The following is a 15,034-nucleotide window of genomic DNA, read 5'->3' as shown; positions in this document are numbered from 1 at the left end:
TAGAACACTTATTATCTAATCAAAATAACAAAATATGTTAGTCACAGAAGTATATGTTAGGCAGAAGAGTCTAGGAGAACAGGTATCTCACACCGGTCACGTCACGGTCAACTCGTGCGGCAGTCTAAAACAGTTAATCACCAAACGGACGTAAGTTTTGAAGTTCTGTGTTTAAAAAAACAACAACTGCAAAACGGAAAGAGAAAGCGTGATCTAGGCTATATTATAGCTCTATAAATGAAGCATATTATATTAGAGCCACAGAAAGACAAACGTCTCACTGAAAAATGCACAATACACAGTTTTACAGCCCAGGGTGAAGTTATGTACGTACATTAACAACGATTTGGGACATAAATAATGCAATTTAATGGAAAACTATGTGAACATGTCGAAGGTCACCTGACCAAACCCAGAAAACCGGTCTCATTAATAATGGCAATGTCTATAGACTTTTAAGGTGTGAAAAGAATAATAAAAAAAAATGTTAGTGAAAAGAATTAAAAAGCTTTTAGATATCAATCTTTATAAGTATAATAATATATATGAATATATAATATAGTATAGTATATAATATAATAGTATATAATCCTATTCTTTTTCTATTCTATGTAAACCTTGCTATGTGTACTGCGTTAAGCTAACTGAGACTTGTTATAGCATTTGCATATCATTACTCTTTTGTTGATTTTGATTGCTTCCAATGTCCTCATTTTTAAGTTGCTTTCATTTGACTAAATGTAAATGTAAATGTGATGGACATTGGTTATGATAATTTTTGTATCTACTTTGATGGCATCTCGAGTAAAACAGCTTCATATTTAACGAAGCATTTGTAAAGCGCTTGAACCGATACCTGTTTAACAGCATGCAGAAGTTTGGCGCGGCAGGATTTTTGGTCGGTTGCGTTTAAATCCGCGTCTGAAGTGTCCCGCACAGTGAATCGCACGTGTCAAAACAAACAGCTGGAGGTGTCAATGATTTCCGCCTCTAGAGGTCGCTCTCGCTCTGTATTTTGACAGCAGACTCTCCAGCATCGGACACAACCCGGAAAACTATCGGCATGGATTTTTGCAGATAACTGGTAGTTCCAGCAATCACCTATCGGTGCAGATTAATCGGAAAAAACGATTCAACGGTCGACCTCTAGTATGTACTTTGCACTTGTTTCGTTTGCACAGTTAAAGGGGTCATCAGATGCAAAATTTACTTTTACATGGTGTTTGAACATAAATGTGTGTTGGCAGTGTGTGTCCACAACCACCCTATAATGATAACAATCCAGTCAGTTTCCAATTATAATAATAATGATCACTTTCTCAAATCAGGCTGATCTGAGATTCTTTGCAGAATGACGTAGTTCTGCACAGGCTCCGCCCACGAGAGTTGATTGACAGCTCCGCCCTGAGTGATCTGTCATCAGTCCTCCATTGTTTTAGCGCCGGAGCAGATGTAGATAAGAATAACTCCTAAGTGATTGAGTTGTTGGATGTAATAATGAACACAGCAGTCATCATTTACTCTTGACGTCTGAACCGCTGAAGACGCAGAGGATTAACATTACTTTCGTTTTTGAAGGGAATGCGCCGATCCTGATCTGCCTAAATGCATTTATGTTCGCGCGAATCATTCGTGATCCAGCTTCATCTACAGAAGAAGTGAGTGTAAGGGTTTTTATGAATCTTTGCAAATCGACTTTCCTAATAACGTGCTAATTAGCAAGTTCCGCGGCTAAAATAAACAGTATCACTCCACGGAAGAGAGGGGCGGGGTCAGCAGAGCTCATTAGCATTTAAAGGGACATAAACCAAAACAGGTCGCTGTGAACAGAGCTGTTTCTGACAGGGTAAAAAAGGTGTTTTTTACACTACCATTGAGAAACTTTAACCAAAGGATGTTATAGACTTTTCATTAAGACCCTAAAGAATCATATCAACTTGTGGAAAACGGGCATGATGACCCCTTTAAAGTGTGAGGGTGATGTCGGTGCAGTGTGGTGCCTCACCAACGGCTCCAGGTGCGGCACACGCGCATGCAGACGCACAGCTGCCGCTGGCTGAGGTGCTGGAAGACGCGGAGCCAGACGTCCCGGGGCAGCACGTGCGAGGCTCCGCTGTCCAGCGGCAGGCAGTGGGGCTCGGGGCAGGCCGGCGGCGGGCGCACCAGGTGCCGCTCCATCTGCAGTGGCCGCGGCGGTGAGGGCACGGCCACGGCGCTCCTCTTCAGTAGTTGCGAGCGGGGCGGCGCTAGCGAGACGCTCCCCGGGTGAGAGCCGCCGTTAGCCGCGCCGGATCCGGCCGTTGCTGAGCTCTTGTTCCAGGGAGCGCTCTGGCCCTGCCGGCCTCCTCCACGGATCCTGCTCCCGCGGACGGCCTTCCCGCCGGCGTGCCGGTTATTTGAGATAGCGCTGCTGTTGGAGTTCTCCTTCTCCTGCAGCTCTCTGCCACTCACCCGCGTGCGGCCGTTGCGTGTGTCCTGTCCGTTAGTGCGCTTGGACGAGGACAGGCCCTCGGGGCCCGCTAAGTGTCCGTAGCTCGGCAGCTGAGTGGCCGAGAGCGGCGAGGACGGGGCCAGGGCTTTGTGAGCGCGGTCGCCCGAGCCTTCCTCGTCATCGTCCGGCTCGGCCTCGGCGAGTGTCTTCCGCAGCCGGGCACTGCCGTCTCCCCTGCGGCGCTGCGTCTGTGGCTCGTCCTCCTGCTCCTGCGCCGTCACGCTCTCGCCCTCGGACTCCTCGCTGGCGCTGAAGCCCAGCTCGGCCAGACGCCGGCTACGCTCACGCTCGCGCGCACCACTGCCGTACGCCGGGGACGACGGCTCCGAGGCGGCCGCGGGGGACGGAGAGTCAGAGTCCGACTCAGAGTCGGTTTCGGAGCTGGAGGAGGATGAGGAGCTGGAGTCGCGCACTCGCTCCAGGAGCTGGCACATGCGCTTGAAACGCTCCAGTTTCTCACGGTGATGCGAGCGCTGGTCCTGGCTCGGCGTCGAGGTCTGCGCTGCACCGGAGCCGTGTCCGCCGCCTGACGAGGAGTTCGGCCCGTTCGCTTCAGAGGAGTCCGACGAGTTGGGTTTGGCTTTCTGCTGAAGACATTAAAGAGAGCGAGTCACTCTAGCGAGAGAAACTGACCACTGTGCATTTCATGTCAAGACTAAAGAGAAGAGAACAGGCGTACCTTCTTCAAGTGTTTATCACGGGCTCCTTTGATCTGTTGGGGACAAACAGAAAGACACGCAGTGTTCACACAGTACTCTGAAGTGACACCAACACTCCGCCATGACAGCAATGATCAGTAACATTGCCAACTTCTTTCAATGGAAATTATCTAAAGTCTGCTTGAAATGTCGCTAGATGATGTACATTAGTTAGCATATTCATTACGTCATTGTGTGGTATTTGCATTCCGCCTAGTGTCAACACTTTACGTTTGTTTGTCTCTCTCCTGCTCTCTGTGCTCACATACTTAATTTTAATACAGCCAGTTTCCCAATAAAACAGTTATCATTTATATATTCTTCTTTTTCTGTTCAGACAATGAGATAAATATGAAATAGTGGCTCAAACATAGCCTAATTAGACTAGACAACCAGCTGTTAATCTGCATTGAATTCCTGATTTATAATCGAGACGTCCTCAGACACTAAAAAAAACACACACACATTAGATGTGATTTCGGCTATATAAACATGTAAAATGATCATTCAAGTTAGAAGCAACAGAATATCTATTTTAAGTGAATGCTCTGCTCCTCCGCGCAGCGGGAAAACAAGACCTCACACTCGTGTGCCAATACCGGCGAGTCTCGAAACTAGAAAAGGTTTGTCCAAGGAGTTGCTAGATTTGTTGCTAGGCGCTGTTTTGGAAAAAATGGGTCTGAAAAGTCGATAAATATAGCGACAAAGTCACTAATTGGCAACACTGATGATCAGTCATGGTTAGCTAGTCACAACAAAAGCATAGTGCGCTTATGATAATTATGGTAATCTGTGGGCATCGCAAAAATACAAACTGGGGTGTTTTTCACTGAATTATCTAGGGAGTCTTTAGTAAGACAGACCACTGACACGGCCAACAAACATTAAAATAGCATTAAATAACAGGTGCTGTCACATTTACTCTTGCATGGCGAAATTTTTAAAAATAAATCCATGCAATGAGAAACTCCCCTGCGTTCAAGTTTGATGACGTCTGACACATGAATTTACAGCACTGATGGTTAAAAGTGACTTGATTTGGCAGTGTCCTCTGTGATTTACCGCGGCAGTCATTCAGTTCAAGAATATACAGTGCTGCACTCAAATCTGAGCGGAGAGCACTTCTCATGCATGTGTCATGTCTGGATGTCTCTGTGATCTGACTGCTCCTTCAACACACATCTCTTTACCCAGTTTGACATTTAAATGCAGCCTTTTATGAAATAATGGAGAACTTTTTGGTAGCTATTTATAATAATTATAGATGTGCATCAAGACTAATTTTATTAACATTTAAGTAGGACATTTTTCAACCATCTATCAAACCCCCAGAAGACTGTCTGAAATGTGTTTGCCTCGATCAATGTATTTTTAAACTTCAGCATTCACAATCATCGTTAGCCAATATGGATATATTTATTAAAATCAGCTGAATCAATAGGCCAATAGACTCAACAGCCTAAGATAAATAGAACTGCTGATATAAATGTTAGTCAGCACATGTATGGTTGTTTGTTATCACTGCATCTGCTTGTGTCTGGGTTTGAACACACTTCATGTGAATGAAAGCATCTGTGACAGACGGCACAATCACAAGAAAAGCTTGACCTGTTCTGCCAACTAGAAGTTATTTAAGGATATTCTATTCATTATGATACTGATATAACAACTGTTGTGGTCAAGCAAGTTTAAGTCATAGAGTTTCCCCTTTAAACCAGTAGAACATAACCGGTTTTGTCCCTCGTAACCAGCAGTACATAAGCAAGATTCATTTTAATGTGCCAATTTGACACACAGGTGACACGAAATGCTTCTGCTTTCTTCCAAGATAAAATATTCCCTCGCTTTGCTCATCTTCCCAGTGGACCTTTCTCCGAAACAGTGCCTAAAAATAACAGGATTTTGTTTTCCACTCCAAATATATATATATATATATATATATATATATATATATATATATATATATATATGAATATTAGATAACACTTATTGTAAGGTGTCCTTGTTACACGTTACATGTGATTAGTATTATAATAACAATTAATTATGCATAATTACATGAAAGTAACCCTAAGCCAAACCCTAACCATATATATGTGTCCCTGCAGCACAAAAGCAGTCATGAGTAACACAGGTATATTTGTAGCAATAGCCAACAATACATTGTATGGATCAAAATTATACATTTCTCTTTTATGACAAAAATCATTAGGATATTAAGATCATGTTCCATCAAGATATTTAGTAAATTTCCTACCGTAAATATATCAAAACTTCATTTCTGATTAGTAATATGCATTGCTAAGAACTTCATTTGAACAACTTTAAAGGAGATTTTCTCAATATTTAGATTTTTTTGCTCCCTCAGATTCCAGATTTTCTAATAGTTGTATCTCAGACAAATATTGTCCATCATAACAAACCATACATCAATGGAAAGATGATTTATTCAGCTCACAGATGATGCATCTCAATGAACACTATATTTTAAGGTGTCATAATACAGAGTAATTACCTAATTAAGTAATTAGTAGTAGCTGTTGTACTTACATGAAACAAAATATACTTACCATGTAAGTAAGTTATGGAACAGCCTGTAATTACAGTTAGTAGTTATGTAGATGTAATAGACAGCTACTGTTACACATGTGACAGACCGAGTCTGTTACACAGATACTGGTGCAACCAAATGATTGTTGCATGCGTGTTGTAGACTTTATACAATGTAATTAGAAAAGTACGCAGACATAAGCTACTTAAAATAAAGTGTATCAAGATGGTACTTCAGTGTACTTCATGTGTATCTTTACTGTACACCTTCTCCAGCTGCACCTTAGTTTGATTGAACCCACCAGTACACAGCTAAAATACATCTAATACCTTTATAATTACATTACAACTACAGAATATTACACAGGCATAAATAGGATGATATCTCGATATTTTTCCGATAATGATAATCAGACGATATTTTGCGGAGTGTGTTATTGTGCCGGTATCTGACCACTGTGGACAGCTGCAGGTTCTGATATTCTTCATATTCTGTGTGGTCAGTTCACATCAGTGATTAATTCATCTTTTCATTTAAGTTTAAATTGATTTTTTACCTTTTAATAAAGCAATTTTCTTAAATTGTTATGTTTAATCAGTCAATTAAGATAATACACATTTAGGCTGTTACCAAACAAATGAAACCAGTCTCATCAAAATGAATCTTTGCAGAAGTTGCATCTGAATGGCATTTAGATGTATTTACACCCTGTTTAATGCAGCTCAGAGGGACATGGAGCGCTTTAACCAGTTACAAATGCACAATCTTTTGACATTTTAAACACAAAACATTGAATACTGATATGTAAAATTATTTTAAAGATGAAAATAGACTTTGAATGTGAAATTAAAACGGCAGTAGCAAGTCACTGGTAATAAGTGATTCACTGCGACTGAACCGAATCATTTAACAGTCGATTCATTCAGGAACGAATCATCGTCATGTTGCTCAGAGACACAGAACAGAACTACACTGTAACAAGGACACCTAAAAATAAAGTGTAACCAAGTATTATTTTTAAATGTATCATTAACATGACAATCTGAATATAGCCTTTGTAAAAATATAAGAAATGTAAAACAAAGGAATAAATAGATTTCTCTCTCTGTTTGATCAGGTTATGTTGAATGATGAGCACGCAGCAGTAATCCCGAAGCCCTCGCTCTGTTACTCACCTTCTTCTTGGAAGCGCTCTCCTGAGGAAGCTCCTTGTCCTTCTTGCGCTTGGCTCCGTCCGGCCGGGCCGTGTCCTCTAGAGACAGGCTCTTCTTCTTACTCGGCGGCGGCTCGTCCGTCAGCTTCCAGCGGCTCACCTCTCCGTTGTCCATGCGCCGCTTTCCTGAACCATCTCCCTGATCCTAAACAACATTACCATTATTATTATTATTATTATTACTGTGAAGCCCACGCAAATAGGTAACAAGCTGGAAACTGCACAGATATAATGCACTTCCATATATTCATTAAAGGCACTTTTGCTGGAAAGATGGCATACGATGCAAAACATTACTGACGTTGTTGTACTTTTCTACACATTCTTACTAGTGCTTCCATAAACTCATTTTTGCAATTCTGCACAGTTGGGCTGTCCTAATATTTAGCAAGAACGCAGTGGACCCGAGATGTGATGACGACGTGAGTGTCATGGCATTTAAATGCTTTTCCTAGCTCATCCAGTTGAAGCCACTAAATGTGGCGCTGCTACGTCCTTCATTCAAAATATTGCAGAAGAAGAGAACGTCGATGCGGAGGAGATGTTGTTCATCTGAAAACTGAAAGCAAGCTGCTCACAGAACAAATATTCATCTCATTTTCTAGAGGGAAATCCATCAGCGTTGCACTCGCGTCTCGCTCAAGAGAGCCGCATGTTTAGAAAGCATGTCAAATTAATGTAAGTTCAACTTAAAAAAGCATCATCAAGACTTTATGGCAGTTCCCATCCCACTGCATCTCATGATTTTAAACAGAAAAAGTCGTTTTCGGACCTTTGTACTAAACTTGTACTAAACATACATGATGCTGTTTTGTTTCAAATTGTTTAAGCAACTTAACTAATTATATATGATTTATAAACATTATGCATTTTTAGACAGTTGTGTTATTTTATTGGTCTGAAGAAACGGTCATTAGCAATATTTTGCTCGAACTGAAATTATGCCTTTTAAATTCAAATATTGATAATATTCAAGTACGAAATTCAAATGTAGTTTTTCAGCCATTTTGACAGCCCTACTGCACAGTAAACCTTTTGATTAAAATAAAACATTTCAAACATGATCTGAAAACAGAATACATGGCATACACCTAAACCTCTATAGAAGGTGTGGAGATGGAGGCAGACCATCAGTGAATGTTAAGCTGTCCGTGTTTTGAAATGGAGAGAGTCTGTAGGGTCTTACCTTGCTGGTCTTTCCCTCCTTGTGGCACTTTGGACACTCCCAGCAGTTTGGGATCTCATCATTGATAATGCCTTCAGACTTGCCCATCTGAGGAGAGACAGCTGATCAGCAGTGCTACCTTCAGACGCTTGCTCTGACGCTTCACTCCGAGCGTGGCACTAACCTTCAGGCAGCTGGGGTGGATGATCTCGTTGCAGATGGTGCACTCCATGAGCGAGAGGCTGAACTTCTCCTCCTCCGACTCCACCGTGTCCTCCTTCCCCGCTTCTCCGCAGGCGAAGCAGACGGCTGTGTGCGGCAGCACCGGCTGAGGAGAGCAGCAGAGTCAGTCAGCAGAGGCCTGACGCACTGAAGCATCGCTCGAGTGCATCCAGAGGTGTTCAAATCAGCAAACACACTCATGTGCTCAAATGCATTCGCACAGAGCGGGGGAACCGTGACGTCACTTCGTAGGTGAAAACCCATTTTAGCACTTCCATCGTCCCAGAGTCAATGGGTTTTTGAACAGAGGCTCAAGATACTTTCACGTTTCTACGATTTAGTTACACCCCACTCGTGATTTTTAAAAATGTTACGTTTCTTAAAAAAGACGGCTGCTAACAAGTTGCTAAATGGGACTACAGGCACGGTCAAAGACATTAAACGTTATCACGCTGAACAGTTTATCAATTTACAGTATTTTCCAATTGTAGTATACTTAGTAATTCAATTAATTGTAGAATAACCAATGAATAGTTTCCTGCATGTTATATTGTTGCTCGACAATGTTTTTTTGCTTTGCCCTGAAATGCAACAAGTCTTCAGAGGGAAGATGCTCGTTTTATTGCTTTCCTCAGAGACTCTGGGTTCGTACCGGAAGGTAAACTCATGTGATTATTACATGTAAACACCACATTTACCAGCTTTACGTGGTGAAAGTGAAACTTTAATGATTCATAGTGCTTAAAGCCATGCTAAAATTAAATGTTTACAGCCACATGAAGCTGTTTGAAAGCATATTGTCTGAGGAGTTTCTCCAAGCAAGGACACAATAGCATGTTGTGTACCCACCCTAACATGAGAGCTGTTCACTAAAACAAGTTTAATCTTACCACATCCAAACCCTCGCTCACTCTGCTGTTATTTTAGAGATTAAATGCATTATTTCAGTTTCAGTTTGGCTCTGGTTTTGTATTTATTCCAGTTTATCTGAAAAGGTTCATGTAGCGTGGATTCAAATTCATATACAGAGTAGACACGTTTCACCCTACAGGTTCAAAAGAAGTTTGAGAAAGTTGTTTATAGCCTAGGTTTAGCTTTTCAGCTCTGGAGCTTTTATTTAGGCTTCAAAATTCGTCTTCTGTATTATTTTGTGAAGATTATCTTGATGGACAAAACGTGTAAGTGTCATGAACTATGATTGAACACTGAGCTTATTTTACTTTTGCTGTTAGCCTGCGGCGTCCTGCAGACCAGACTCCTTCAGAATAATCCTCAAGACCCTAATCAAGTCTTTTTGAGTTTGAAAAATCAGGATCAAACTAATATACACTACCAGTCAAAAGATTTGAATGTGTTCTGCTCATCAAGCCTGCATTTATTTAATCCAAAGGGCAGTAAAAACAGGAATTTTGTGAAATATGTTTACCATTTAAAATATCTGCTTTCTATTTGAATTTATTTCTTTGATCAAAACTGTATTTTCAGCATCATTACTCCAGTCTTCAGTGTCACATGATCTTCAGAAATCATAATAATATACTGATTTACTGATCAACAAACATTTCTGATTATTATCAATGTTGAACACAGCTGAAATCTTTTTTTTTCAGGGTTCTTTGATGAATAGAAAGATCCAAAGATCAGCATTTATCTGAAATAAAAAGCTTTTGTAACATTATACTCTATACCATTCAAAAGCTCAGAGTCAGTGGAGGGGGATTATTATATAAATTAATACTTTTATTTAGCAAAGATGCTTTAAATTTAAAAAAGATGATTTCTATTTCAGATAAATGTTGTTCTTCTGAACTTTCTATTCATCAAAGAAACCTGAAAAAACTCTACTCAGCTGTTTTCATAATAATAATAATAATAATAAATGTTTTTGAGCAGCAAGTCAGAATATTAGAATGATTCGAAGGATCACGTGACTGGAGTAATGATGCTTTGATATCACAAGAATGAATTACATTTTAAAATAAAATAAATAGAAAGCACTTATAGTAAAAATAGTAAATAGCACAACTATTTCACAATATGAGTGTTTTTGCTGTATTTTGGATCAAATGCAGGCTTGCTGAGCAGAAGAGACTTCTTTAATAAAGCTTGAATATCTCAGGTGTGAGAAGTGTTTGAGGGGTAGTGCAGAGTAAATGTGTGTGTGATGCAGGAAAGGCTCTGTGGTTTAGTTTGAGAGACTCACCGCAGTGCACTGCCGGAGCAGACACGACTGCTTCATCCGTCCCGGCCCACCGAACTTCTTCATGTCCTTGCAGAAGTGGCACTCGCCGCACTCGGTCCGCATACACGCCTGACAGCGCCGGCACCGTGTCCGCCGCCGCCGCGCGCCCCCCAGCGCCTTACTGCCAGACATCCCCTCTGCATTCAACTGAGGAGAGAACACAGGGGTCAGGGGTCAACGCCACGCTTCACCTGCGGACCACAACACAGTACATCACTGCGTCACAGTGCATTTACACAGAACAACCCCAAAACTTCTTCAGGCTACACTAATGTTTTTATCTCTATAGTATTTGCCTGATAAACGCTGACAGCTCATCCAGGACACAGATTCGCTCTATATACACACAAACAGGGCTCTGGCACCATCTTGAGACTCGCTGACAGACACCCAGAGGAGCAGGAGTCTCTGTTTAACCCAAAAACACAGCTTAGAAGAGCAAATATACAGAAAGCACTGAAAATAAAGAGTGGAAGGCAGGTACGTTAGGTTAAAGAGTAACACTACTAACAGTATATTCTTACTGAAGCACTGCTTTTGATGAACTCTTGATGGATGGACAATGCCCTGCTTGAGGTTTCTCAGCCAGAGCCACGCTAAACATCTCAACTTTTCCTCTGGTCATTCTGAAGGAACACGCCAGCCCTCAATCAAATCTGACTGATCACCGATTAGGAAAGTCAAATGAATCCTAGCTATTTTCCTCATGCATGTTTCCAGTCTCACTGTGAATGATTCATCCATGCATATTTTGGACCTTGTAATCTTATAATCCTAAATAAAAGTCATAACCTGCTCTTTCTGTGATGTGACACATGAATTATAAAATATATAATGATGGGTGTGGAAGAATCATTGTTTTAATATAAAAGTAAGAATGGTCCATTTTGATTTCATAGTGAATTTAACTACATCATACGACTTAAATATAAGCTAAAAACTCATTCGGGGCATTTCTAGAAGGTTGGGTTCATTCTAGCAGGCTACGTCACAGACTGAATGCACAGAGATCACCCAAAACTGAGCATTTGCTGTTCATTTACTCACCCTCAGATGTAGGTTACTTCTTTCTTCAGTAGAACAGTAAAGAAGATTTTTAGCTGAAACCATTGTCCTTTGTGATTCATTAAAAGTCAGCGGCTGCCTGTTTTTGAGAATTAGAAAAAAATATCAATGAGCACAAAATTAATACCCGTGGCTCCTGACGATATATCAAGGTCTTATGAAGCGAAACGATCGATCTGTGCAAGAAACCACAAGTTACTCAATCAAACTCACTTTCAGACGGCTGACAGTCATGCCGATTCAAAATGGTTTATTTATGGGGCAGTCGTGGCCTAATGGTTAGAGAGTCAGACTCGTTATCCAAAGGTCGCGGGTTCGGGTCTCAGGTCCAGCAGGGATTGTAGGTGAGGGGAGTGAATAACCACCCTCAATACCACGACTTGAGGTCTAAAAGGGGCATTTTTGTTTTAAAAGAATAGAATTAGAATAGAGAGTGCTAGAGTTAGAGGGTCAAATAAAAATGGAAAAGATGTGTTTTGATGCTGATTCTTGAAGATGGTTCAGGACTCAGCTGCTGGGATTGAGTTGGGCAGGAGGGAACATTTAATGAAAAAGTCTGTGAAAGTGATTTTGTGCCTCTTTGAGATGAACGATAAAGCGTCGTTCACTTGCAGAACGCAAGCTTCTAGAGGCACATACGTCTGAAGTAATGAATTTAGGTAAAGGGGTGCAGAGCCAGTGCTGGTTCTGTAGGCAAACATTAATGCCTTGAATTTTATACGAGCAGCTATTGGTAGCCAGTGCAAACTGATAAACAGAAGTGTAATGTGCATTCTTTTCAGCTCATTAAAGATTAATCTTGCTGACACATTCTGGATTAATTGTAAAGGTTTGATGTAACTGGCTGGAAGACCTGCAAAGAGAGCATTGCAATAGTCCTGCCTGGACAGAAGAAGAGCTTGAACAAGGAGTTGTGTTCCATGTTCTGAAAGAAAGGATCTGATCTTCTTAATATTGTATAATGCAAATCTACAGGACCGGGCAGTTTTAGCAATGTGGTTTGAGAAAGTCAGCTGATCTTCAATCATAACTAAGGTTTCTGGCTGTTTTTGAAGGAGTTATGGTTGATGTGCCTAACTGGATGGTGAAATTGTGATGAAACGATGGGTTTGATGGAACCACAAGCAGTTCTGTCTTGGCTAGGGTGAGTTGAATGCGATGGTCCTTCATCCAGCAAGAAATATCTGTTAGAGAAGCTGAGATGCGAGCAGCTATCGTCGGATCATCAGAATGGAATGAGAGGTAGAGTTGAGTGTCATCAGCATAGCAGTGATATGAAAAGCCATGTTTCTGAATGACAGAATCTACTGATGCCATGTTGACAGAGAAGAGAATTGGTCCAAGAACTGAGCCCTGAGGCACCCCAGTAGCTAGATGTTGCAACTTAGACACTTCACCTCTCCAAGATACCTTGAAGGACCTATCAGAGAGGTAAGACTCAAACCACTGGAGTGTGGTTCCTGAGATGCCCTTTCTCAATAGGGCTGGCAGGAGGATCTGGTGGTTAACCGTGTCAAAACAGTGGACAGAGCCAGCAAGATAAGTATTGAAGATTTGGAATCCGCTTTTGCCAGTCTTAGGGCTTCAACAACTGAGAACAAGGCAGACTTGGTTGAATGTCCACTTCTGAAAACTGTCCAGGAGGTTGTTCTGTGTGAGAAAGGAAGAGACTTGGTTGAACACAGAAATTTTTTTTAAAAATATTGAAATATTTATCTGGTCCTGTGATGAATGAACCAATTCACCTCCAGTTCCTCCCACAGTCACTGAACTGAGCAAACGGTTCAACTCCGACTGAAGACCAATGAGCCGCTGATGTGAACCGAATACTTCGAAATGAACGTTTTTGTGGTTTCTCATTGTTTACGTAAAAAGGTGAGATGATGAAGACTAGTATATTCACTTTATTTGCTTAATTAGACACGAAAAACATCCACGTTTCATCATTATTGGGTGCTTTAATAATATAACTGCACACAAGTTTCATCATTATGTGAATTGAACCAGTTCATTGAATCGAATTGAAAGAACCAGTTCACGGAAAAGAATCATACTTCCCTGTTTGCAGTCTCTGGATTACAGGTAATAATGTTGTAAATAAAGTTTAGTTTCTTGCACAGACTGATTGTTGCGTATCATAAGACCTCAATATGTCATCAGGAGCCATGGGGATTCATTTTGTGTTTCCTGATATGCTTTTTATTTTCAAAAATGGGCAGCTGCTGACTTGAATTTATGAATCACCAAGAAGCACGGTTTCAGCTAAAAATCTTCTTCACTGATTTCACTACTAAAGAACAAATAAGTCCCCTACACTAGGGATGCCGGTATATATTACATTTCAAACGGTACGATATCATAATTTTGCTCAATTCGGTATTTCATACGCTGCTGTTGCAAAGTTCACCTGTAGGTGGCAGTGCTCCCCAAATTGCTGCGCAACCGGTAAATGTGACAACAGATGAAACTATCAACACGCCTGAAATTAATAAAGAGAACAGTAGAAGTGAAATATGGCATTACTCTGCATACAAAACATGATAAAGGTGAAGAACTGACCTTACTGCTCCTGTATGCAAGCGTTGCTATAAATCATGCGCTTCCACAGAGACAACACATCAAACCTTGCTAAGCGCTTGTCGCTTGCTCATCCTGATCTTTTCAGGTGAGTGCATCATTCATAAATTCAGATTTGACAACATCACACGTCCCTATTATTAGGCAATCTGTTAAAATGGCACAGATCATGATTTGAGATGTTAGTTATATGATCCTCCACTAAACAATTTCATCCATAAGTTGATTGCACTCCAGCCATTATTGTTTTATCCAGTGTGCAAGCCAAAGACAGCTACAGCAAGGAACTAATAATGTGTGCTGTTGGATAATGGGAGACAACATCAAAATCCTCCTCTGGCTATACGCTCAAAATATAGCGTTAATAACTAGGCCGCTGAATTACGGATTGAGCTGAGGGTCTTTGTTATGATGGGGAAGTCCTTTCCAGCACAAGCTCTGAACCTGAAACACACTGAAAACTGCATTTAAGTGCTATTGAGTCAGTGTCACGTGTGTTTGTTTCAGGGCTTTAAGAAAGCAACATAAATGCAATCAATAATGAAGTTTTGGCATGAGAGTGAAAGTATTCTGAATATGATTTCAGATGGGAAAGTGATCTCTCCTACAGTAAGAGGACGGCGGCTCGTGATTCGATGGATGCGAGAGGCTTGGCTTTCCTGGTCTGATCTACAGAATTACCCAGAAACAGGTTCATCTGAGAAACATCTGCCACGACAGAGTATTTCAGAGAGATGTGTTCCTCGTTAAACCCAATCTGCTGATCTTCACTGAACATGACACAGAAAACACAAGGATTTTACACACATT

At 41.0% G+C, this 15,034-nt stretch overlaps 1 protein-coding gene across 4 annotated transcripts in view; it reads right to left on the bottom strand.

Annotated features, from left to right (window-relative positions):
* The window catches only part of LOC306847667 (F-box/LRR-repeat protein 19-like), a 28,839-nt gene that overhangs the window by 12,959 nt on the left and 846 nt on the right, over nucleotides 1-15,034 (bottom strand). The window contains exons 2-8 of one of the 4 annotated variants that reach the window (XM_079381752.1): nucleotides 11,630-11,726; nucleotides 10,544-10,729; nucleotides 8,303-8,446; nucleotides 8,140-8,226; nucleotides 6,916-7,098; nucleotides 3,171-3,203; nucleotides 2,006-3,078 (exon numbers count right to left, since the gene is read on the bottom strand). In XM_079381752.1, coding sequence (XP_079237878.1) covers nucleotides 2,006-3,078; nucleotides 3,171-3,203; nucleotides 6,916-7,098; nucleotides 8,140-8,226; nucleotides 8,303-8,446; nucleotides 10,544-10,729; nucleotides 11,630-11,692 — 1,769 coding nt within the window. In that variant the 5' untranslated portion in view covers nucleotides 11,693-11,726. The remainder of the gene's footprint in view (nucleotides 1-2,005; nucleotides 3,079-3,170; nucleotides 3,204-6,915; nucleotides 7,099-8,139; nucleotides 8,227-8,302; nucleotides 8,447-10,543; nucleotides 10,730-11,629; nucleotides 11,727-15,034) is intronic. The other 3 variants (XM_079381753.1, XM_079381755.1, XM_079381754.1) reach the window with 3 other exon arrangements.

This window comes from Barbus barbus, assembly GCF_936440315.1.
Source record: "Barbus barbus genome assembly, chromosome: 27".
Classification (NCBI taxonomy): Eukaryota; Metazoa; Chordata; class Actinopteri; order Cypriniformes; family Cyprinidae; genus Barbus; species Barbus barbus.
The sequence above is the reverse complement of the archived record's forward strand: the minus strand, read 5'-3'. Positions and strand labels throughout refer to the sequence as shown.